This window comes from Cyprinus carpio, chromosome A22 (assembly GCF_018340385.1).
Source record: "Cyprinus carpio isolate SPL01 chromosome A22, ASM1834038v1, whole genome shotgun sequence".
NCBI classification, from domain to species: domain Eukaryota; kingdom Metazoa; phylum Chordata; class Actinopteri; order Cypriniformes; family Cyprinidae; genus Cyprinus; species Cyprinus carpio.
In genome coordinates this window covers 10036720-10063086 of record NC_056593.1, presented here as the reverse complement: position 1 = coordinate 10063086, position 26367 = coordinate 10036720, and the positions used below count along the sequence as shown (strand labels likewise).

Genomic DNA, 26367 nt, shown 5'->3' with positions numbered 1-26367 from the left:
TGAACTGGAACACAGTGGACTGAATGGACCATAGAACATAATAAAGGACAGCAGGAGCAGATTCTGCATTTTCGCACAGACCTCAAGTGTTTCCTCAAGGAAATCTCAGATACATGCCAAGCTAAGCAAGCCAATGTATTATAACTGACCCCAATCTGCCAATGCTATTTATGCAGTGACACTAATATGCTCTTTCCTTAGGCTTGCTCAAACAACAAATGTGTCATTATGATGCAAAAGATCTCAAGTAGTATAATATGATATGAATGTCACGAAAACATTTCCAACTCACATTTCACTCCACAATCCAAATGAGAAAAAATGAGAAATTATATTTTACATGAAGAAAAATCAACTTTTTTGTGTGTTATGTTCCCTTGAAGCAAAATTATAAATTCTTATTTTTTCCTTTTGATTCTATGGAGAAATAAGACCTGGACTTATTTAAATATTTTACAAGGTAAACATTTTAAAAAACTGCCTGGGTGCCTTTTATGCACTGACAATGTCTCTTAACCTGTGAAAATGTCTGTCTTGAGGTGTTACTCACTGAAATAAGGATCAACAATTGTTTCAATCATCCTGACCAATAGCGTCGCTCCTGTCCTTACCTGACCTGGACTGTCAACACCAGCCAATGAAAGTGTGTCCTCTGAGATTCTCTCTCAAGTGGCCTATTCTTGTTCTCTCCTCTTCCTTTTGCCCAGGACGTCCATAAACTATATTGTAACTATTTGTATGAAGGCAGAGGTCCATGTCCTCATCTGGGTGCTCTGAGAATCATAATTTATCCTAAAACTTAGTCATGCTGACAGCTGTCAACATCATACTCCAGCTTTATTATGGTGATATGGCCATATGGCACATGGAGAATGTGTGCTCAAATGTTTGCAATTTGAATTTCCATCAAGAAAAACATTAAAAATCATCTCAGTTTAGACAGTTTCATAGCTTGTTTACCTATTCTGATGTCTTTCAATCGGGAAACAAATACGCTACAAAGCCGTGCTGAATAAAAGCTTTGTTCCTCCTGTCTGGCATTCTGATGTTCCCTTTTTGAGAGCATCTCAAAGAAAAACAAGCTCACATTCATATTCCATCATCTGATTGCATTGTGCACCCTGAGTCCAATTCATAACTTTTATAGACATCTTTAATGGAGATTAAACCAGCACTGTTACTAGGATGCCATCCTGGGGAAGGCATTTAGTTGGAGACAAATTAAGTTAGTATGAGAATATTACATAATTTATGCCATTTGAAATGTACAAAAGCACTGCTGCCACAAATAAATAAATGAATACAATGAATACAATAACACTCATAAATCTTCCTAGTAAAAATATGGAGATGGAGGACAAAGCTAATCTTAGGCTACTTTTTCACGACAATGGTGCAGTCAAAAACTGAAAAGTTGCGTTTTAAAAAAGTTTCACGTATAAATGAGAAAGTTTTCAAAATGATTCACATTTACACGTCTGCAAAAATGGCCACAATTACTGTATTACATATGCCAGACCAGTAGCTGGCGCTGTCACCTTTTTAGTAAACAGTACCTGTAGGGAAGTGACAATTATATGATGTGTCTCCACTGTTGGTTGTAATCTTGGTGAAGTAAATCCACACTTTGCTGAAGAAGCATTAGCAAACTCTTGAGCAGCAACAACAGTACCATATACTCCGCCATTGCTGTGTATGTTTGTTCGCACTTGCCTTTAAAATTGACACTTACTGTGCATGTCTACATACCTAACATGTACTATGCACAGGCATGACTTCACCGTTTTCAAAGAGTCCTGTATTGGGTGTTTACACGGAAACAATAACAATGCCGTTTTCAAAAACTTGCACTTTGAAACCTGTTTTCAAAAAGATGCATTTTCAGTCCCCAAAACGACGTCGTCGTGTTAACGAACAGTAAAAAAAAATCCTGTTTTTGGCTGAAAATGTTGTCGTGTAAACGACCCCTTAAATCAATCCATAAATCAATCAATAAAATGTTAATATCAAATAATATCAACAATAAAATTTAACAAAATACAGTTTTAAGATATATTTTATAATAATGAATGCCCAAGCTGCGCTGATATACTTTGCAGTCAGGAATGGTGATTAAAAAAATAATTAACAACGCCTCTAACTAGGACGGGAATAGAAAAAAAACATGCGTAATTGAAGAGAAAATCAAATCCTACAGACAGAAAACCTTTCAGACAGAATAGAAAGGATAGGACTAAAACCAAGGAAGAATGATATTAGTGGGAGACTGACAAGGAAGGAATAAAAGAAAGAAAGGAGGAGGTGGGAAAGAAGGAGAACATTATTATTCATTCAGGTGCCCTATGTAACATTATTGTAAAATATCAAATGTAATTATCAAATAAAGCCAAAAAATGTAAGAATGAAACCCCAAGAAGTACGTTTCATGGAAAGATATTGTTCTGCACATGTTTTGAATACATTTGGGAAGTCACATTGGTGTCTCATTAAACTGTGCAAAGCAATAACCAAGTATCACAATTTGTTAATTCGAGCAAAACTGTATATCCCAAAGGTCATGGAGTGAGGCATTTTGTCACTTTTATGAGATATTTATGTGTTGCTGCCAAACTTGTTTATTGCTGTTTTGTGTGTGTGTGTGTGGGTGTGTGTGTTTTTCCAAATACCTCTAATAAAGTGAAATCAAGATGTAGTTGCTGGCTCACACAAGAACAATGAGTCCATTTTGCCTAAAATTTTTACACAGACATGAGTTAAAAATGGCTGCCCAGGGCTGGCAAATCCCTGCGTTATATCTTTTTTCCCATCTCCGGAACATCACTGAGGGGAGTCATTATGAAAAATGTGTGTTGTTGGGAGAGCACAAGCAGCAGGTGCCAAGATTTTGTTGCCCGACCCTGCTGTGATTAACACAAACAGCAATGATATATATTGCAGACACCTTCCAGTACTGGTTTTGCATGATGTTGCTGACTTAAGGTTTTAATGGGATTAATACGACAAATTTTCACAATGTTGTAGACAGGTTGTAAAAAACATTTTAAGGACCTCATTACCATATCAAACTTGTAATTTTTACTTAAGTTGAGTTTACTACAACCAATGTATGATGCGCAAAGCAGCATTTGTAGCGTTTTATTTAGGTTTAAAAATAAAACCAACAATAATTACAGAAAAAAAAAAACACAAGCTTTGTTTTGAGCTATAAAATTTGAAAAAAAGTTCCACAAATGTTGTAAATTATCCAGAATGTATTTTATTCCTCAATACGTAGCTGGAGGTTTTCGTAGTAAAAATACATTCACGTTTTAAAGCTAACTCCACAATGTTTCTGAAATATATTCTGTTGATTATTTTTGAACATTTTATTTTAAGTGGGGTTTACTTCAACCAAAATGTAATGTTAAATTCTTCTGTGTGAGGCACAAATCACCAAAAAAACAGGTGTAATGCAAATGTTTGTGTAGAGTTTTATTTAGGTTTAAAAATAACTTGTTTTAAAGAAAAACAAAAAATCCCACAAACATCATAAAATTGCCAAAAATCTATATTTTCTCAAAATGTAGCTGCCATTCACTCTAGTTTAAGTAAACATATTGTAGGCTAGTTTTACAATGTTTCTAAAATATTTTCTATTGATTACATTAACTTTTAAGTGTCGTTTACTACAACCAAAATGCAACGTTAAATGCTTCTGTTTGATGCGCAAGGCACAGAAAAAGAACTGGCATGATGTAAACGTTTTGTGTTTTATTTAAGTTTAATAATAATAATAACAATTTAAAAAAAAAAAAGTCTCTTTGTAAGCTCGTTCGTTCGTTTTTACGTAAATAAAAAAAATGTATAATAAAAAAAATCCACAAGTGTTGTCAATTAAACAGAATGTATTTCTCTCAATACATACTTTCAGTTAAGTCTGGCTTTTGTAGTATAAATACTGTATGCTATATTAATGTTTTAAAACTACCTCCACAACCTTTCTGAAATGTTCTCATTTGATCACATTAATTTTTCCTTTTTATTTTACTTTTAAGTATTCTATACTGCAATCTTAAATGCTTTTGTGTGGTGCTGCATTGGTCAGCGGTGATGAACAGATCAATGACATCAGCTTCTAGAACTCCAGCAGGGTCAAATAAATATATTCCTCCCAACACCAGGGCTGCCGAAGGCCACCACATGTTGATTGTTGACTGTGATTAGCAAGAGCGCTAATCAGCAGACCACTAGCGGCCTCGAGAGCAGGTCTCCTTTCACCCTCAGTCACGGTCATTCGGATCACAAGACAGCAAGCTGCCTTGGGCTGATTCACATCACATCAAATGCAGATGATGAGCTTTAAATGCTTGGTAAAGGTCAGTGATTTCTCCTCTAAGAGACTTTTTGTTCTGTCTTTAGAAAAAAATACACTTAATAAGACAAGCAGACATGTGTTAACCCAACAGCACTTTTCATCTCTTCACAGATTAACTGTTTTCAATGGTAAATTCAGCGTAATTTGTCCATATACTCCCATATACTTATTCCCAGAAACCCTAGGCAAGAAGTAATGGAGGTAAATGGAGGAAATACTTAATTTCATCACTGATCACTGATAAGTATTCATCACTGATTTCAGAGAGGCTAGCAATAGCAAGCTAGCTTTGAAAGCATAAGATCCCACCCTCCCTGCAAATCACTCTCCAAAGCCATGCCTCCTCCAAAACATATAACCTTGCACAGGCAAACCAGAGGCTAACCAGCAACACAATTGCCCCTTTCACTCTGAGATTCTGGATAATACATGGGTAATGTGTCCCGGCAATTGTTCCCGGATCGTTAGATTTTGGTTCATACACATTGGCAATTATTTCCCGGAATCTGTGCATGCATTCACACACAACCCGTAAAGGTCCCGTAATGACACGTGACATCATGATGTGACGTGTAATGTACATGTCGAAAACACTAGGCATGTTAACTTTCATTTAAGCTGGCGAACGATCTCAGCTTCAGCGCAGATAGTGAGGAGCTAACTGATCTCTGCTTCATTACAGTTTGCACATATTTTTTTGTCGCAAATGTTGATCTGCCTTCAAAACACCCGGTAAAAGAGTCACACGATGATGTGCGTCATCACTACACTTTAGGCCCCTTAGTGCCAATTGGGCATCGTTTAAATGCCACGGCCTACCTGAGCATTGTTTCTGACCATGTCCATCCGGCAATTTTTATGACCACCAGTGTAGGGGCTAATGAGAAATGGCGTTGGTGGAGGGTTGAATGCCATCCTCTGATAGCTACTTCCAGCAGGATAATGCACCATGTCACAAAGCTCGAATCATTTCAAATTGGTTTATTGAACATGCCGCAATGAGTTTACACTTTACTCAAATTAGGACACTACACTCTACTCTTCTCCACAATCACCAGATCTCAACCCAATAGTGAGCATCTTTGGGGGATGTGGTGGAACGGGAGCTTCGTGCCCTGGATGTGCATTCGCTCCCCTCCCAAAAATCTCCATCAACCTGCAAGATGCTATCCTATCAATCTGGGCCAACATTGCTAAAGTAAATGCTTTCAGCACTGCCTTGTTGAATCAATGCCACGTAGAATTAAGGCAGTTCTGAAGGCGAAAGGAACAAAAACCAGTTTTTTAAAGCTTGTAAGGGCTCATTTTTAATCAATGCCACGTAGAATTAAGGCAGTTCTGAAGGCGAAAGGAGGTCAAACACAGTATTAGTATGGTGTTCCTAATAATCCTTTAGGTGAGTGTATAGTAAAATACTTCTGCTTAATGTTACACTGTCAGATAAACAAACAAAATCTCAACTATCTCTTGCTCTGGCTACTGTGTATAGACCGCCAGGGCCGTATACATATGCATTCCTAAAAGTATTTACAGATTTCTTCTCAGAACTATTGGTTAATGTTGATAAAGCGCTAATTGTCGGAGACTTTAACATTCATGTTGATAATACTTGCCTTTACAGACTTAATAAACTCTTTTGGAGTCAAGCAAAACAAAACCAGACCCACTCATCGTTTTAATCATACACTAGATTTAATTATATCGCATGGAATTGATCTTAATCATATAGATATACGTAGTACCTCAAAGTGACAATGTTACTGACAACTACCTTCATTTCGTGCATGCTGCCTATTACTGATATAAACTATATGGTTCGGCGTTACCGTCCGGGTAGAACTATTGTTCCAACCACCAAAGATAGATTCACAAATAAACTGCCTGATTTATTTCAACTGCTCTCTGTACCCATAAATACACATGAAGTAGATGAAATGACTAGCAACATGGGCACTATCTTCTCTAATACATTAGAAGCTGTAGCTGTTGCTCTCATAAAATTAAAATAGGTTAGAGAAAAACATACATGGTACAACAGCAATACCCATTCTCTCAAGAAAGAAACTCGTAATCTTGAAAACAAATGTAGAAAAACTAAAGTTTTTAGACCTGCATGGAAAAACAGTATGTACAGCTATAGACAGGTTCTAAAAGATGCCAGGACCGAGCATACTGTATCCGCAAATTCATAGAAAACCCAAACTAAATATTCCCTCACAGTTTAGTAGTAATGACTTTATGAATTTCTAAACTGATAAAATAGATAGCATCAGAAATACAATAACAAATGTAGAATCAACAGCGTCTTGTAATTCAGCTTCCTTCATTGCACCCAAAGAAAAACTGAAGTGCTTTACAACTATAGCACAGGAAGAGCTAAATAAACTTATCACTGCATCTAAACCAGTAACATGTTTATTAGATTCTGTACCCACTAAATTACTGAAACAGTTGTTACCTGTAGCAGAATAACTACTTCTCAATATTATTAACTCATCGTTATTTTTATGTCACGTCCCAAAACCATTCAAGCTGGTGGTTTTTAAGCCTCTTATCAAGAAACCACAGCTAGAGCCAAGTGAACTGGCAAATTACAAACCCATTTCAAATCTTCAGTTTATGTCTAAAATTTTTAAAAAGTTGTGTCTGCTCAATTGTGCTCCTACCTGTAAATAAATGATATCTATGCAGAATTTCAATCAGGTTTCAGGCCTCATCATAGCACAGAAACTGCACTTGTTAAAATTACAAATGACTTGCTTCTTGCATCAGACCAAGGCTCTATCTCATTGCTAGTTTTACTTGACCTTAGTGCTGCGTTCAACACTATAGACCAATAATCATCGATCCATTACAAAACTATACAGGTATTCAAGGGCAGGATTTAAGATGGTTTAGATCCTACCTTTCCAACCGCTATCACTTTGTCTATTTAAATGGGGAATCATCTTAATTAAATCCAGTAAAGTATGGAGTGCCACAAGGATCTGTCCATTGCCCTCTGCTATTTTCATTATAAATGTTGCCCCTTGATAATATTATTAGGAAAAAAAAAAAGAATTAGTTTACATTGTTATGCTTATGATACTCAGCTATATATTTGATTGTGATAATATGATATTTATTATTTATGTGAACTAAGATGGTGTTTTAAAAATTTAAAAGACTGGATGACCAATAATTTTCTCCTATTTAATTCAGATAAGACACAGATATTGCTTTTGGGCCAAAAAACAGTACATAGAATCTCATAGATTACAATTTGCATCTAGACAGATGTAGTTACTTCCTCTACAGTCAGAAATGTGGGTGTTATAGCTATTAGACAGCAACTTGTCTTTTGAAAATCATATTTCCCATATTACAAAAACATAATTCTTCCATCTTAGAAACAGTGCAAAGTTACGGAACATGCTACCTTTTTCTGATGCAGGAAAGCTAGTTCATGCATTCATGACCTCTATACTGGTCTATTGTAATGCACTGCTAGCTGGTTGTCCTGCATCCTCAATAAACAATCTGCAGGTAGTCCAAAATGCAGTGGCTAGAGTCCTTACCAGGTCAAGAAAATATGATCATATTACCCCAATTTTACATTCTGCACTGGCTACCTATTAAGTTCCATATTAGTTGCAAAATATTACTATTTATTTTTAAGGCCCTAAAAGGTTTAGCTCCTGCGCACCTAACTAGTTTTCTAGCCCTTTCAACGACCTGAGATGATCAAACACCTGAGAAGAGATGATGCCAACCCCTCAGAAGACCTCAGATGATGCCAACCCCTCAGACATATAGAACTACCAAAGTTTGCTGTAAGTTTGTTTGTAAAATGAATTTTTTGTTGTTTATTGTTTTATGTGTCTATTTTATTAAATTATTTTTAATATATGTTTGTTTTTTAACGTGTGTTTATGTAATATGGACATCAGCTTGAGATAGTCACCATTGATAAGCTATTACTAAATTTAATGTAGAAACTAAAATTTTCTGTAAAGCTGCTTTGCAATGATTTGTGAAAAGCGCTATATAAATAAACTTGAATTGAACTGATTTTACCAATGAGAAAACATTACAGTACAAAGCACATAATATTACAATGATAATACCTTCCATTCTCACTCTGTCTGCAATAGCGTAATGGAATGCGCTGATGACGTATCATGTCTGTGCGAACAGAAATAATACATACACTGACAGGCAGTTAGGACAGCCTATCGTAGCCCTCAGACCAAGGAATATGATTGGACAAACATTTTATGGTCCTACGCCTTACACAGACGATATAAATAAATGTAGGCCACTTAACTTAGTGATTGCTATTGGGATGTAAGGAGACTTTTAGTCAGCATAACAAAATTTTTTTTTGAACCAAATCACCTACCCTGCCTTTAATTAGGGTTTATAAAATTGTGCATATGGTCTCCAAAATCCTGGAATTTTCTATCAGCAAACAGCACCTATTCCTGAGAATGATACACAGCTGATTTGATAAAATTAGATAATGTAATAAATGTAGACTAAGAATTAAAACAAATTCAACATTTGTGAGCTATGAACCAAGTATGTTCATGGAGCAGAAGAGGACATCGGCCAAATTATAACTCTGGGTTTCTAGAATGTCAGCTTTTGCCAGAGCATAATGGCTTTGTAATAAGCCCAACTGAGCGAGACGGTGAACCCAATTACACCGTCTCTGGCGAAACAAAAAGGGACAATTTAAGACAAGCATGGTGGCAGAAAACAGCTAAAATGTTGGCCATCCACATCCGTTAAACTTTACAAAGAACTTGAGCTGAAGCAGAACAGTCCGGATGTTTCATCTGGAAGAGGCTGCGGGACATTGCTCTGTCTGACTAAATTCAACATATAATTAATAGAGCTCAAGCACATATTCACATTTCCTCAAATCGTGACTGGTCAACTGTTCCTTTCCCATCTCTAATTCTCTCTGAAACTGCCATGCTGTCAAATATGTATGTTGACTTCATAGGAATATGTTGCAGTCCCACTGTTTCTATGGCGACTTGGCCATATATCAGTCCCTGACTCACAGCTATTCTCCACTAATGGAAATTGTACCATGTGCTTGTGAAAACAGCTCCTATCGATTCTTTTAACAGCTGATATTTCACCACTGCATGCTGTAATCCAAGCGTCACACCTCACCGATTATATATCCCATACCTGATGCGTTTCCTGCGTGATTACCTCTCGAGTCCTAAAATTACCCGTACCCCCCTTCTAATACCCTTATTCCACCCTGCTGGAATGTGTGCTAGTTTTCAGGAGAAAAAGCACAAAGAAAAAGGTCTTAAGATGAAATTCCTTTCCAAACACACTTTGCTTCCATAATCGGATGTATTTCTAAATAAAACTTAGCATTTAATGAGATCAATGAAATGTAGAGCATTCTTGCGAGGGCTTTGAATTTTTATGAAGCAGAAATTAAACAATTTTCCAAATAAAGCAGAGAAGTAAAGGACAAAAATGAGGGACAGTGACTCAAGGACATCTCAATCAAGCTCAATTTCCCAGTTACTTGAGGACCACATGCCTGCATGCATGAAAGTGTTTTCACATAAACAAACCCACCTCCCCCATCTTCAAGATCTCACCTAGTCGATCAGAAATAGAGACACTTCATTACGCAACAGCTTGGCAGTGAAGACACTCATTAAACACTCAGGGGGAGAAAAACTAAGCACTGTCAATCTTATCCAACAGCCCTGATATTCATTATCTCACTCACAGCCCCAAATACACAGTCAGTGATGAAACATTCTATGTGTCAAAGGGAGAAAAAGAAATACTGTCAGTCTCATTCAACATATTGACTGAAGAATACACAGATGAGGAAAAATGAACCAACCTTTACCTCTAAATTGATGTGATATTAAGAGATTTGGCCCTGATTAACATATAATAAACTACGATCTATAGGCCTAATAGAGATTTGATTTGACAAACAAACAGTGAAAGAGACTAGTGAAAATTAGTAAAACTGAAATTGCTGTGTTGTATACCCAGTCATTTTGTTTGTGATTAATATATCCTCTTTATAGCTCAGTAAATATAGCTCTATATGAGCTGATTCAGGTGGACCAGCTCGGATGGCTAAGCAAAAGAGGCTAAAATAAAAACGAACATTAAAATCCTCATTAAAATCCTACTGTGGCAGATAAAATCCTTCATCTGCCACTCTGCCCTTTTAGTGTCTTAATCAAAAATGGATGTATTTAAAGGGTTAGTTCACCCAAAAAGGAAAAAATTCCTGCATGATTTACTCACCCTCAAGCCATCCTACGTGTATATGACATTCTTCTTTCAGATGAATACAATTGGAGTTATATTAAATAATGTCCAGGCTAATCCATGCTTTATAATGGGAGTGGATGGTAGCCTAAAATTTGAAGTCCAAAAAATTGCACCCATCCATTATAAAAGAAGTCCACACGGCTCCAGGGCGTTAATAAAGGCCTTCTAAAGTGTAATACGCTTGTGTAAGAAAAATATCCATATTTACAACTTATATATATTTTTTTAGCTTTTTATTCCTTTATCATTTAAACAGGACAGTAGATGGATGACAGGTAAGTACTGGGTAGAGAGAGGGGATTGGGACCGGCATAGGACCTTCAAGACTGGAATCGAATTGGAATTGTGTTTGTGTTTTATCTGAGAGCAATATTTGGTGATATACACCTCAGTATGGTTAGGGCTACCCAGCGGAAATAGAAACTAAGCGACCGTTAAAACACTGGATTTGATTTTGAGGGGAAACAATTTGGAAACAAATTGGGGCAAAATTAGTTTTTGTCTCATATTTATATCATGTGATATAGTTAGCATTATTACACGGCTCTGAGGAATACTTGATTCTGATTGGTCAGTCGTGACATTCCGAGGTATGTTATCCCTGGATAACAACCTGTAAAAGCTAATAACACAGGCAGTAGTCAGCAGTCGGCCCTGTACTCTTGCTTGAACTATTTCTTTCTTGGTGGAAGCTTTGTGTTTGTTTAGCTAATAAAATATAAAAACTTGATTCAAAATGGTGTACAATTGTTTAATTATGTCATCCTGGTATTGCGGACTCGCTCTCGTTTCATACAAATGCAGCTGCTGCCAGTTTGCTACGATTGTTATGTACGCTGTAATGGATTATAAGAGAACTAACAAACTGGTAAGGTTTTAAAACATTTTCATTTTAATTATTTTATTTCCTTAATTATTTTGTGGTGAAATGTTGTGTAATAAGTGGTTTGACTGCACCGTTTCCCTTAAATGTCGGGAAATTGCTCGCAACTGCTGTCTTCATGGAAAATTTGCGTTCAAATATTTCAACTCAAATCAATATTTTGCATCTAATTATTTACTTATGTGGCAAGTAGCCATGTAATAAGCGGGATAATGTACATCCAGCCCTTCAGGCTGATACAAGATGTATGTACAGATGTACATTATCCCTTACATATCACACAAGTGCTGTTTTAGTCCCGAATAGTGTTTTGAACGAATCGGGTGAACCAATGATTCAATTGCGCATTCAAAAATCGAGCCATTTTCTTCATTCCTGAATGAATCAGCAGTTTAAACGAATCGAATTGAATCAATGAATCAATGACTTACTCGTTAAGACATTTACCGCCACCTACTGGCAGTTTAATTTAATTAAAAATGCTTTTGATGCTTTGATGTTTTTCTCATTTAAAACAATAATAGCACAGTAATATTTTAAATGTCACAATATAATATTAATATTCTGACAATGTTTCTAACCTATATTTTGAATTTTGAATAGCATATTATCATACTAATATTACTAGGCCTATTTCTCTTTTTGTAAACTATGCCATGCAATTCTAAATTCTATAGCTTCAAATAGTTTATTGTTAAGTTTATTATTCAATTAGCACACTTAAAAAGATTTTTGGCTCTTTGGCTCTGGCCTGAGCTGTGGCCCAGGGGTTACAGTGAATAATTGTGCTCACGTGGGCTCAAGAGTTTGAGTCTAGCTGGATCACGTTTGATAGATCTGGATTGATGGTACATCAGACAGTTTCTGGCATCAAAGCTAAAGAGACAGATGGTGTGTGACAGTATTTTGCTTGACCAGCTGAGAAAAATGACAGTGGATGCCTCTATGAACTTGTAAATCGATGGATCATTAGACATCAATACATGATGACCCAAAATGGTCAGAAAATACTCCTGCTGAACTGACTGAAGATATTCAGCCAATTGCACTTGTATCACAACCCCCACACACACCTCTGTTGCACTCTTGACAAACTGAGTAAATTGAGATTCCGCCTCCATGATCTAACTTTAATGGGTACCACCATTAGAAGTAATGCATTGCCTGGTAACAAACGACAAATAATGCAGGCTGCTCCGTTATTGCATTTGGAGTCTTGGCCTATAAATAAACACCAACGCCCAGCAGAAATGAAACAGAGCTGCACATGACTGTAGAGAAGCACAACAGGGTGGACAAGCAGGTAGTCAGCTAGAATTTCCACACCATAATAACACCTGTTAACTCCAATCTTCTTCATGTGATGCAACTGTTGGGTCAAAAGTGTGCAATTCTGAATAAACAAGAAATGACAAATTTAACATATATGTGAGGAACACTAGCCGTTAGCATTCCTTTTCATCTGAATGTGAGGTGCTTGGTGCAGGAACCCTCTGAGTTTGAAATCTGTCATGTTTTTTGAGCCAATCATCTGCCATATGACTAATCATTTTGAAACATGAAATGATGTCATGACAGCAGCGATTGACTGAATCGCACCCAAAACGTGCATGCTAGCCCTTGACTAGCGACTATCCTGAGCTGTGATGTCAAAAGCAGCAGAAAAAAAAAAGTCCTTTTTTTACACATTTAAGAGCCTTTAAACTTTATTATGTAATATAATATAATAAGACATTAGTGTTTTATTCACCTTATTTTTAAAGGGGTCCTATTATGCTCTTTTACAAGGTCTTGATTTTGTTTTGGGGGTGTACTAGAACAGGCTCTCATACTAGGTTGTTCGAAAAACATATTTTTCACATATTTTACATTATTACAACACCTCTCTCCCTAGTCTGGCATAATGGCTGGAATAGTTCCTGTATCAAATGAAGGCCCACCTTCTGAAATACGAGTGCGCTGTGATTGGTTAGCTGTGCCAATCTGTGTTGTGATTGGTTAGCTGGTCCAGTGTGTGTTGTGATTGACAGCACTTGGCGCCTGAGTTAGGAAATGTCATGCCCCTTACCATAGCTGCCTGCCGCGAGCTTCAGTGTAAATATTGCGTCAAAATCAAATCAATTTGAGCATGATTTAAACCCGGATTCGGGAAAGCTAGCATGTCGCCGACATAGTGATAACACTCATTGCATGCTCTAGTGCAGCTCAACCAGGTCTCGTCCCATTCGTCGATCTTTGTGATATCACAAATCCCGGAAAATATGCTTTGTAGTCCAAACGAGTTTTTCGTTGTAGTTTTGAAAAGTGATTTCTGTTAAATAAAATATCTCCTTTTGAACTGGACTTTGAGCTTTGTAACTTTGCATATCTATTTTATGCTCAAACAGCAACATTACAGACTAACTAAAGTTGAAAAAGTGAAAAAGCATAATAGCACCCCTTTAACGCACAACAACTTGAATATGCGAGGCTTCCAGTTGTTAGCTGTATAAAAATAGTCAAAACAGTTTTACCATTTTACTGTTTACTGTACTTCGTTATTCTTTAAGTTATTAACAGCGAATTATTCGGAAGCCTGCAAAAAAAATAGCTTACTTCTGCATTGAAATTAGTGGATACTGTATGGAGCTTTCATTAAAATGCTAGTTTTGAATGGCTGTCAATGGAGAAAATCCAATTTTTGTAACCCAATGTTGTCCATCTTATTTCGACATCAATACCTGACGTCAGAAATAGGACACAGGGGCCATTGACACATACGAATCCCAGGGTGCACAGTACGAATCTACAAATCAATGTTAAAAAAAAAAAAAAAAGGTTAATAGAAAAGCCAATTGTTGCAGTCACACTAGGTGGATTCCACGCAAAATCAACATTATTAGCTATGAAGGTTTTAAGTTACAGCAGGAACATTAATCTCCCCTGAATCCATGCTGTAAAACCTTAAATCCTTGAATCCTATTATTCCATCCTCCCTTAAAGTGTATAATTTTCCTCATCTCCTGCCGACCACCGTATTTTAAACGCCGTGGGCTGGTGTGAAGAGCTAGCTTCAAGGGCCTCTCTTGCCAAAAAGCCCAGTATGGAAAGCAAACCTCGTGCTGCTCAGGCTTCTGATCAAAACACTATTTGTTCTGTGTCATTTTTTAAATATTTTCCCAGGTTACATCTGCTAGATCTAAACCTCACAAGAGTATGAGGCAACTTGTCAGATGTTAGACTGAACTGACACTTTTATATCCTGATAATGCTTTAGAAAGCAATTCTAACACATGCCATATTTCCCTCAACAGAGGAAACAGACAACCTCCCGCTTGTTTAAAGAGCAAATCGCTGGCCATGATGTTGCCATCACAACATCCAGGAGCTAAAATGTCACATCACCTTTGTCGACATGTCTAAATCACCAACTAACTGCTGTAGAGACAGCTTAAGTGGACCGGACCTTCCACCGGTTCGCCCGCATTTTCAGGTTATTAAAGCATGTTGTTAATAATCAATGTGTCTTATTTTTGTAAACAGGAAAGCTGGGAGGAAATTAAGTTAGATGCATTTTCTTGGATATTACAGCCCTCCTTCTGTGTCACAAATCTCATTTACATAAAAGTTAGACTGAAAGCATGGTGGAAATATTACTCAGCCTTACTAGGATCTCTATTAACATGCATTTAAACACAAACCTGTCTTAAAAGGTTTTGTATGTCCAGTTTGGTCACATTAAGAAAAACAATAAGAAGAAGAAGAAAAAGAGCATACCTGAGATAACGCAGTGGCTCTATGGTCTCAGGTTCTTTCTCGTTGGAGCTGTGATTCATCTTGATTGATTCAGCCGTGCTTATCTCTAGCAACAGTTACCCCCTTTTTTTGCTTATTTTCTCACTGTGTGCCCTGCTTCTGTCTACAGGCTTACTGGCTGATAAACCCAGGCTCCACGCGTAGATCAGCTACTCTTGCTGGAAGTGTCAGCCAATTAAGAAGCAGGGAGACACCGGGAGCACCATCTGATTGGCTGAGCATCCCTGATGCTAGAGAGCTCAGTCAAGCACAAACAGCATCCCTTTCAGATGTAGCATCCGACAGTACGAGAGTGTGATATGTCTATATCAATTCAAATGCTTATTCATCACAGTACTGCTTTGGCACATTATTTATGTATAATAATACATGTAATACTTCTGGTCATGCATATATTCATGCAGTGGGGTATTAATACTCAAGATTTGACCATTTAGAATGATTTTAGAGACCAATATAAGACTAAATCATTTAAATTGTGATGAAGCTTACATATAAACCAAACAGGATTACATTTTAAAGCGCTTAATCTTATTATAAATATGAATGAATTGTCTTATTTACATTTAAAATGAGCAATCAGCAATGCTTTAATTAATTTCAATAATATAAGTGTTCTAATGAAACCTGGATTAATCGAGATGGCTACAGTTTAGATGGATACTGCTTTTTGGAGGTCTTATGTTTTGATTTCATGTAGTGTGATTGTTATTGAAATGCTAGATTTATAATGAGACTGTTTTTCATCAATTTGGCTGCAGGTGGTGTTATAGTGTAGTTGCATTTGTGCACATGCTATCCTATGAGTCTTTTATGTGTTTTAAGTAGGACATCGAAATAACACGTTATGTGCTTTAAGTAGTGTATTTTTTTATCTTGATTTTGTTGTCTAATAGGTTTGTTTTAGTTTCCGTGAGTGTTCCCGAGACATATTCTATAAATATCTCGAATATTCAACGCTGGTCTCTCTTTGCACATCATTAAATGGTTGCAGAATTATTAACGAACTGCACTGATAATCATAGCTGTAGTGTTCACTGTCTGTTTGATTACATAACTAGCTTCTTGAATTTTACCTTACACTTCTGCCATATGGACATTTGCATTTTGAATTGTGCTATATGGATATTTTTTAATTGGTGTGAATTGATTTACATATAAGCTTTGATTGTGTTTAATTGTATATGTGAGAGATGAGGATGTTCATTTTAAAATAATGTTTAAAGTAAGAAGACTGAGATAAAGTCCTTACAGGAAGTATATAACAATAATGAGATATAAAGTCTTATTGGGAGATATAAAGTACAGTTACCTTTATATTACTCTGAGATGGAAACTGGCTGCTAGGATAATTTCAGTTATTTGTTATTTATTTTTGGGGGCGGAAAGGGCATCATTCTACAGTCATGGCCAAAAGTTTTGGCACTGACAAATTTTGTGCTTTACAAAGTGTGCTGCTTAAGCTTTTGTGGTGTTCATTCATATTGTTTCTAGATTATTGTGTAGAGTGATCAGATGCATTTTAAATAATTGCCAAGAGCTTCATTGGCCCCAAAAAACCCATTTACTATATCCAAGACGCAGGTAATTTTCAGCGCACGGATTCGTCCACACGCAAAATGCCAGCAACAAGGGCTCTACACAGAAGCATTTGTGAAAACTTCATGAAACAAAAATCAGTGTATTTCTAGACACTTAGATTTTGTGTAGGTGATGCAGATGGCATTTAAAGAATTGCTTCACAACGCTTAATTGGCCCCAGGGTCCTAACACCCATTGGCCCCAAAAAAACCCTATATCCACATGAACGCAGGTATTTTCAAAACTGCGTTTTTTTCTGTGTGGTTTGGTCGTTCGTCCACACGCAAATGCAGCACCAGGTCACTAATGCCGGGGTTTTTTGTTTTAAAAAATCAGTGTTATCGTGTAGATAGCAAAACCGGAGATTTTGGTTTATGACGTCGGAGCATACACTGTTATCGCCGCCTACTTGAACATTTTTCAGGCTTCTAATTGCCCAACATGGCTTTACGGTTGAGATTATATCACCACCTGTTGGTTTGGCATGCTCTTGACAGTGCTTCATAGCATGCGTTTGCGATTTCATGTGGACAGAGATTTTTTTTTTTTTTAAATAGAAGGAAAAACTCTGTTTATAAAAATACCCATGTACGTGTGGTTATGGAATTATTTATTTACTTTTTTTTTATTGTGATTATTTATTGTTTTTTTTGATTATTTGTCTAATTGTACAGCTTACATTTGTTGACGTGTGAATGAGTACTAGTCAGGTCAAATCATTGTCATACTAATTAGACTGTAAGAGCAGACTGATTGCTATAAAAGGAGGGAAGAAGCCCTTCCCAATCATTTTTGGTTGTAGTTCTATGTTTACTTTTAAAGAATAGTTTTGTAGTAATAATTGCTTTGAGTCATAATTGTTTTGCATGAAAGTGGTTTGATATAAAGAATATTGCACCTAAAATAACCATTTACCGGATCATCAAGAACTTCAAGGAGAGAGGTTCGACTGAAGTGAAGAGGTCTTCAGGACATCAGAGAGTGTCCAGCAAGTTCCAGGACCGTCTCCTCCTGAGGAGTCAGCTACAGAATTGTGTCACCTGCAGAGCTTGCTCAGGAATGGTAGCAGGTTGGTGTGAGAACAACTGCACACACAGTGAGGCCAAGACAACAGCCTGGTGTCAAGAAGGGCAGCAAAGAAGCCACTTCTCTCCAAGAAAAACGTCAAGGACAGACTGAAATTCTGCAGGAAGTACAAGGATTGGACAGCAGAAGACTGCTGCGAAGTTATTTTCTCTGATGAAGCTCCCTTCCGACTGTTTGGGACATCTGGATAATCGATTGTTCGTAGAAGAAAAGGTGAACGCTACCATGAGTCCTGTGTTGTGCCAGCAGTGAAGCATCTTGAGACCATCCATGTGTGGTGTTGCTTTTCAACCAAGGGAGTGGGTTCTCTCATAATTCTGCCCAAAAACACTGCCAGGAATAAAGAATGGAATCAAAAAGTCCTGTAAGAGCAACTTCTTCCAACGATCCTTGAGCAATTTGGTGATGATCCGTGCATTTTCCAGCATTACGGAGCACCATGTCACAAAGCAAGAGTGATAAAGAAGTGGCTCGAAGATCATTACATTGTAATTTTGGATCCGTGGCCAGGAAACCTCCCGGATCTCAATCCCATAGAGAACCTGTGGTCAGTCCTCAAAAGGCGAGTGGACAAGCAGAAGCCCACAAATTGTGATCAAATCTGAGAACTAATAAGGCAAGAATGGATTGCCATCATTTAGGATTTGGCCCAGAAGCTTATATCCAGCATGCCAGAGCGAATTGCTGAGGTTATGAAGAACAAGGGTCAACACTGTAAATACTGACTCGTTATATATTTTTTGCCAATAAAATACTAATAATATGCTTATCTTTGTTTTTCAGTATACCATAGAAACATGTGAAAAATAATCTACAAATACTGAAGCAGCAAACTTTGCAAAACAAAATTTGTCACTGCCAAAACTTGGCCATGACTGTACAACAACTGACAAAAACTTGTTTAAACACCTTTTCTAAAATGATTATTAGGGTTCTCCACATCAATCAGTCAAGTCTTGTTAAAATTAACAAAATACTATTAGCATAATTTGGATTTAATGGGGTACAAATAAAAACCAGAGGCTTTCTTCTTGTCCATCAGTTGTCCCTTGACACCATTTTGTATATGTTCTAATATGACATCATAAAATAGAATGCTGATATCTCTCAGAATGCAGTAGAATTCAAATGCATGTTACAAAATACTTGGCAGCGCGAGTGAGGAACGTGATCCAAACTCAAGCCAAAATATTCATGTGGTTGTTTTTAACTCCTTTGAGATTTAAAACAATGTCTGTTAATAACGTTTTGAAAGGCATGGGCTACAAATTCATAGCCGAGATGGGTGAAGGCAGTTTTTCCCAAGTCAAGCTCGCCACCCCGCGGAAGCACCACTGTAACGTGGCCATCAAAATTGTGGACCGCGTAAAGAGCCCAAAGGATTTTGTCCAGAAGTTTCTCCCAAGGGAACTGGTGATTTTGAGACGAGTAAATCATGACCACATTGTCCAAATGTACGAGTTAATTGAGGTGGCTGGTAAGTGTATCGTGATGGAAGCTGCGGCAAAAGATCTCCTTCAGAAGATACATGAAGTAAACCGCATCCCAGAAGACCAAAGCAAAAACTTGTTCTCTCAGATGGTCAGTGCCATCAACTACCTCCACCAAATGGATATCGTCCAGGCCGAAGAACAAGTTAAAATCACAGACTTTGGTTTTGCCCGCTGTGTTCAAGACCCTTCAGAGCTCAGTCGCACCTTCTGTGGTTCTGCAGCCTACACTCCACCAGAAGTCATCATGGGAATGCCGTATGACCCTAAGAAGTATGACATATGGAGCCTTGGGGTGATTCTATACGTCATGGTGACTGGATCGATGCCATACGATGAAACCAACTTGAGGCGACTCAACCGTCTTCAAAGGAAGTCTTTGGTTTATCCGGATGACGCTGGTGTTCAGGAACCAAGCCGGGTCTTTATCCGTACTCTGCTCCAGTACAATTCTTCCACACGTCCAACCATTCAACAGGTGGCAGAACATCCGTGGCTGCAGATGGGAAAGAGCTTAAAGCACAAGAGCTAATAAAACAAAGTATGCAAATACAAAGAAACGCAGTGTTACAAAATACACGCAGCTGAGAGTGTTTGCCTGTTTGGATAGACCTAAAATTTTAATTCCAGTCACGACTGAGGAAAATGATCAGTTTTATTGTTTTGGGAGAACAGTCTGAGGCAGAATAGCAATAGATTAATGGAGAAACTATAAAATAAATGACTCAAATAAGAAAGTAGTGGTTGACTGATCTTTGTATTGGCCCATGATGATTGATATCTACAGTGCAAGGTGGCCGAAGAACAATTTTATTTGTAACGATTAAGATGTTTACAAAATTACTGAAATTGGCAAAATTATTTTTCATTGTTCTTTATTTCAATATTCTTTCCTATACTGTTTATATACTTAAAATGTAATGTATTTAATTCTATTTTTTTAAGAAAATTAAACATATTATAACTTAATTCAAATGGTAATAAACAAAAAATGATGTACAACCACATTCACACTTCAAATACACCCACACAACAGACCAAACAGGTTAAAATTAGTTTTTATTATAATTATTAACTGATAGAGCAGAAACAGATGAAAAAAAAAAAAACTTTTTTTTTTGTTTTGTTTTTTTACAATTCATAAAAGAGATGCTACACAAAGGACGGCAGCATCCCAAGGGGAAATGGAATGGTGTTAGTTGTCAGCAGCAGGCAGTAATCAGAACAGCAGTCAGAAACAGGGGCCGGAACACTCCACAGGCATTCAAGATCACTGAATGGATCATATCGAGAAAAGGAAAAACAAATCGACCGAAGTAGAACTGACTCGACATGTTCATTGGACTGCGGTGACTAAGGACCCAAGCTGTTGTATAACATACATAACTGTTTAGCTAAAATAGCGAGCTTATTGCTAGCAAATCAAATCAGCTGAAAGGAAAATAAGAGATGCTAAAAAATAACATGACCACCACCTAACAGGCAATCATTCAATAAGCAATAATTCTTTCAACCCAAGCATTTCCTTTAAGGAAAGATTAAGCCATGACTTAAGCGGCACAGCTTCCAACAGGATCTAAAAAGGTAGACAGGACATGAATAAACTAAACTCCAATCTTAAATTCACAAGGCTTTGAAACTATTTGGGAAGGAGCAAACAGGATAGCCTTCATCTAAGGTGACATTTATAAATAACACAACATCCAAATATTACCTAGATGCTGTTACAAGAAAGCCTTGGGGGGGCATCACAACGGTAACTAAAATCGCAACATAAACATTTGTTCCTGTAAAAAAAAAACTCTACCATCAAGCTCATCTGATAAACATATCGCTCAAACATGAAGGTCTAGAAGTAGTCCTGTTGCGGCTGCTGCTTTTTGTTAGTTACGTCCATCTCTGTAACGATCCCTGATGCACAATTCTTGGTTAAATGTCTTTTATAAGCTTACAGAGGAAAAAAAACAAAACAACCCAAAGCATTTAAAAATACACACTACACCAGCAGATGTATAACCACCTCAACAGTATAACAATTCCTTAAACTTGCAGCCTTTAAAAAAAGGCCATTTTGAAAAGGGTAGAATGAGTCCATAGTGAAGCTAAAAAAACTAAAAAAAAAAACAATGCACTGACATCAAATACACAAACATACACTCCCCATATCTGTTCAAGAGACGCTGTGGATCGGAAAACGTAGCTGAAGCGGTCTCATAGCGTGTAGATGGTCCTTGAACAATCCCTGGTGTCACGCAGGAACTCTGCTGTCCTGTGTCCTCCACTTCCTGTGGAAAAACTGTCCATGAGCCTCTAAAAACTTTAAACGAAGGCTTTAGTTTCACATAATGGAGCAATTACTCCACCTGGAGGGCAGAGAATTGGAAGTTGTGGGTATTAGATCACTAAAGCTCATTGGGTAATGGAGGGATTCAGTAGATAGATACAAAGGCCTGTGGAAAAGGTCCTTGCGTCTCCTTGAACACTGATCCCGGTACAGTTCTCCTCTAGGACACTTGCTGGCCTGTGGGGTCTTACCTTAGACTGTACAACTACTGGTCTTGGAACAAAGGAGAGAGAAAATATAATAATTTTTTTTATTTTTATTATTGCTTTATGGCTGGTTGTCTGATACGGATAACCGACCACATGTCCAAAAAAACAGGATTATAATTATGAGACATTTTCGGGTGATTTATTCAGGGCACTATTTCCATGTGTTTGCCGTTTGGGAAATGGAGCGGGAAGGGATCATGTCCAAGAGGTACTCTCGCTGACGGTCCACCGGAGACGTCGTCCTGTGCACGGACAGACTGGGGTTGACATAAGCCATGGTGACACCTGTTGGGGGAGAAAATGAAGTGGTTAATGATTTTGAAAGGATGACTATGTAAATTTCTATAAGATTTGTCTGAACAAAGAACGTCTGAAGAGTTTTAATGTCCTGCATTTCAAGCTAAATCACCTATGCCTTTAAAAACAAGGTTGTATGGTAACAGGGTTGATAGCAATTACTATCCTTATGGCAATGGTCATGACACTACAAGGTGCTTTTTTAAATTTTTTAATTGATGATTTTTTTTTTATACATACCCATTTAAATAATCAGTTGTTTACTATGACAAAATTGTGATAACAGGGATGAGAAATTTAAGATTTTCTGCTTCTGACATGCCTAATAACACAAGATTAATTAACAAAAAATAAATATTTACTTATCCTTGAAAAGTAAAAATTAATTAAATTTAGATAATCAATAGTTATAATGGCAACAGGGTGGACCATTTAAGATCATCCACTTCTTACAAATCTAATAATCAATGTAAGATGAAGTGAATAAAAGCAGAGTCTTGCCCATGAAGAGTTGAAAAGATGACTTCATAAGAGTTTTTGATTAAATTCACTCTGATTAATAGTATAGAATTTTAATCAGTGATCGTTATGATTGGTAACAGGGTTGACAATAAGTGATAAAAAGAAAAGAGGCTTAATTTGTTCATGAACAGTGGAAAGGATGATGTCATATGATGGTTCTTAATTAATTAAATAGTACCAAATTTTAATAATCAACAATGTTGGTAACAGGGTTAACAATTTAAGACTGACGCTTCTTAAACACCTAATGTATTGTATGAGTCATGAGTATTAAAAAAAAAAAAAAAAAGTATTTGCATTTAGTTAGTTGTATTGTACATAGTTAGCTGTATTTCGTTTACTTGTCCATGATGGTACATAATTTTAATAATCAATAGTTACAATAGTAACAGGGTTGGTAATTTAAGATCATCCAATTCTTACACACCTAATAATACATTAATATTATAAAAAGCTTTTTCTTGTACTTCAAGAAGAGTTAAAAGGTATAGAACTTTAAATAATTAACAGTTGCGTTTTAACAATAAACAGTTTAATTTTGCCCCCCAAATTTTTTCTGGAAAACTGGGAAACCCAAGCTAGAACAGGCCAAACTTGGTCTCAACTTTTTGCTGATGTGTTTAGAAAAATGTGTTACACACGTTAACAGAAGCACTTTTGCCTCATTTTTGCAGGTTTGCCTTTTGCAGTCAATCAGCTCAATATACACACTAAAAAAAAGTGAAGATACAGGAAAAGAGGAGACAGAAAGAGGCATATTTTTTTAATTTTTTTATTTATTATTATTATTTTTTTTAAATAGGCATCATCTACCTGCAGTGCCGCTGTTCTGTTTCCTCCAGGTATTGGTGGTTGGGTTGCTGCTGCTGGTGCCCTTTTCCCCTGCCCTCACGGCGTGCTTACCTGGCCTGCTGACCAGCGAGGCGGCCGTGACGGCATTCTGGAGCTGGGAGGATGTGGAGAAGCTGTGGCTCACCCCGCGTGCGCCCGCACTCAGCGCCTGCTGTACACTACGGGACAGCTGGCCTGGAGTCTGAGGAGAAAAAGCTTTCTGAGCTTAAGTCAGAAAACACCTTGTATGGGACACATACCAGCTAAGATAGGAGTGTTTATTACCTGTTTGATGGTGGTGGTGTGGTATCGACCGATAGACATCCCCCTGTTGGTCTGCTGGGACAGCGACGTGCTCACCTGCTTGTACTGCGGCGACACCAGCACGTGATCGGATTTAATCACCGGCGAGGATGAGGAGGAAGAAGATGAGGTGGTGGTGGTCTTGGAGACGGACGAGGCCGCCTGCTGCAGGATGCGCTGCTCGATCTCTTGCTCTTGCTGCAGGGCTTTGACGAAGGCTGCCTTCAGGCGGCTGGTGTGCTCAGCCTTCAGGGCTTTCTTCTGGTTGGAGCTCATGCACTGCTCACACAGGATGGTGCCACTGCTCTTCTCCTGCCTCCAGCGAGAGGTGAAGTCCGTCTGGCACTGGGAGCAAGTGAAGGGCTCCTTGGGTGCCGGGGTGGATGCAGACTCTGTCTGTGGCTGCTTACCTGGAAAGAAAGCAAGTGACGTTAGCATGGTAAAGTGTTATATTTTGTAAACATGCACTGTTAGGGTCGGGTGTACCTACTTTTAGCCAGTGTATCTAGCAGGTTCTGGACCACCATTTCCAGCCCCACCAGGTAGATGAATTCATTATTAGCTGCTGAGGGCAGGAAATTAAGCTCCGGTGTTGGAGGTTTAGGTGGTGGAATCTCAAGGAGGGTTTTTTCCAGCTGTTTCCGTAACGCAAGCTTGGCGGCGGCCTGCCGGCTGGCAGGAGACTCGTTGGCGTTGACAGAGGTGATGCTGCCCAGACCAGACTGAGAGCTCTTCAAACTGGTTGAGGAGGCCTGGACATGGAAAAACATGATGCAAGTTCATAATAGCTTCTATATACAAGTTTATAAACGCAGTCAAATTTGATCATATGCAAAATATCTTTCATATTACAAGTATTTTTTTATTTCATAAAACCCTTCGTTCATCGCTTACTTTGCTAAATTACTTGTAAACGTTTATATGCTTACAATGGTAATTTTCATTACAATAAATATATTACATGTATAATAAAAAAATGTATTCATTACATATATAAATAATACACCTATACAATATACAAATTAATTATATATAATAATAAAATGTATAATACAGCTACTATACCTAGTTAATAAGAATATGATGAATATCTATATGCTTATAGTTCTTTATTGCTTACAATATTATAGTTTTTTTTTTTTTTTTTTTAAATCAACAGTCATGATGGTAACAGGGTTGACATACAGTGATAAAAAGAGAAGAGACATTTACTTGTCCATGAAGAGTTGAAAGGATGATTTGATAGTTTGAGGAGTCAAATAGTACTTAATTTTAATAATTGATACTTGGTAACAGGGTTGACAATTTAAGATTGTCCGATTCACAGCCAATAATATAAGAAATAGGTTCAAAAAGTTCATAATACTATAAATGGAATAATATTATAAAGTGCACACCAACTTATAAATATTAAACATTATTAATAATACTATTTTAATCCTAAAATAGCAAAAATGTAATATTTTTTTTATAGTAGTTAAGTTTTTAAATATATATATATATAATGTATAACAAATTCAAAAAATGACAATAATGTATAAAACTAAATATTGTAATATGCATTTGTTTACTTAACATTAAACAATAAGTTATAGTAGCTTTAAATGTATAAATGCATTACATATATATATTTACTTAACATTAAATATATATATATATATATATATATATTATATATATATATATATATATATATATATATAGCTTTAAATGTATAAATGCATTACACATAATTAAAATAAAATGTTCTAACTACTATGATATTATTTTTAAACATTTAGCATTATAAATACTTTTCCTGCATCTACTAATATTATTGTAATAAATATTGTATATATAATAACATGATATATAAAGTAAATTACCTGTGAGACCAGGACGTTTGCATTGGCTACACTGGCCACACGGATCAGGCCCTGCTGAATGATCCTCTGGCCCTGCACCTGTACGGTGGGTACGGAGGTGCGCGCGCCCAGCAGCAGAGGAGGAGGACCAGAACCCGAGTGTTGCTGCTGCCGAAGGGTCGCAATCTGCTGCGGGGTCACGGTGATGGGCTATAACACAAATCTCATTTCAGATTCATTTCAAAATTAAAATGTTTTTAGGTGTAATCAAGCCGCAGCAGTACATACCTGTGAGCCTCTGACTAAGGGTGGCATGACTACGGTATTATGGGAGCCGTGCTTTGAGACCTGCGTTCCACCTCGAACCAGAGGGGGAGGAATGACTGTCCCAGAGTTTCGGTTGGAGACCTGAAAACAACATGTATTTAAGTCTTAATTGCTCTTTACAGTCCAACTTTTAAAAACACACTGAGACTATTGCAGGAGCATGCAACAGACTGGACAGCACTGACA

The 26367-nt window shown here is 37.2% G+C and overlaps 3 protein-coding genes across 5 annotated transcripts in view; 1 reads left to right on the top strand and 2 right to left on the bottom strand.

The window, feature by feature from the left end:
- Window positions 1-15495, bottom strand: part of LOC109048471 (yjeF N-terminal domain-containing 3-like) — a 35181-nt gene extending 19686 nt beyond the window's left edge. The window contains exon 1 of the mRNA XM_042711835.1: window positions 15309-15495. Within this exon, the coding sequence (XP_042567769.1) occupies window positions 15309-15367 (59 nt within the window). The 5' untranslated portion in view covers window positions 15368-15495. The remainder of the gene's footprint in view (window positions 1-15308) is intronic.
- A 3749-nt stretch (window positions 15496-19244) lies between these two features.
- On the top strand, window positions 19245-20206 carry LOC109047837 (testis-specific serine/threonine-protein kinase 6-like). Its single transcript, XM_019065516.2, has one exon. It carries the CDS (start codon window positions 19245-19247, stop codon window positions 20034-20036), a length of 792 nt encoding a protein of 263 aa, XP_018921061.2. The 3' UTR covers window positions 20037-20206.
- Window positions 20207-22132: 1926 nt separating this feature from the next.
- Window positions 22133-26367, bottom strand: part of LOC109047816 (transcriptional repressor p66-alpha-like) — a 28855-nt gene continuing 24620 nt past the window's right edge. For all 3 annotated transcript variants that reach the window (XM_042711832.1, XM_042711834.1, XM_042711833.1), the window contains exons 6-11: window positions 26143-26262; window positions 25876-26064; window positions 24501-24762; window positions 23993-24420; window positions 23690-23909; window positions 22133-22342 (exon numbers count right to left, since the gene is read on the bottom strand). In XM_042711832.1, the coding sequence (XP_042567766.1) occupies window positions 22209-22342; window positions 23690-23909; window positions 23993-24420; window positions 24501-24762; window positions 25876-26064; window positions 26143-26262 (1353 nt within the window). In that variant the 3' untranslated portion in view covers window positions 22133-22208. The remainder of the gene's footprint in view (window positions 22343-23689; window positions 23910-23992; window positions 24421-24500; window positions 24763-25875; window positions 26065-26142; window positions 26263-26367) is intronic.

Bases quoted from the DNA above. Each gene is read 5' to 3' on its own strand.
- LOC109047837 (XM_019065516.2), top strand. From the start codon at position 19,245: ATGTCTGTTAATAACGTTTTGAAAGGCATGGGCTACAAATTCATAGCC.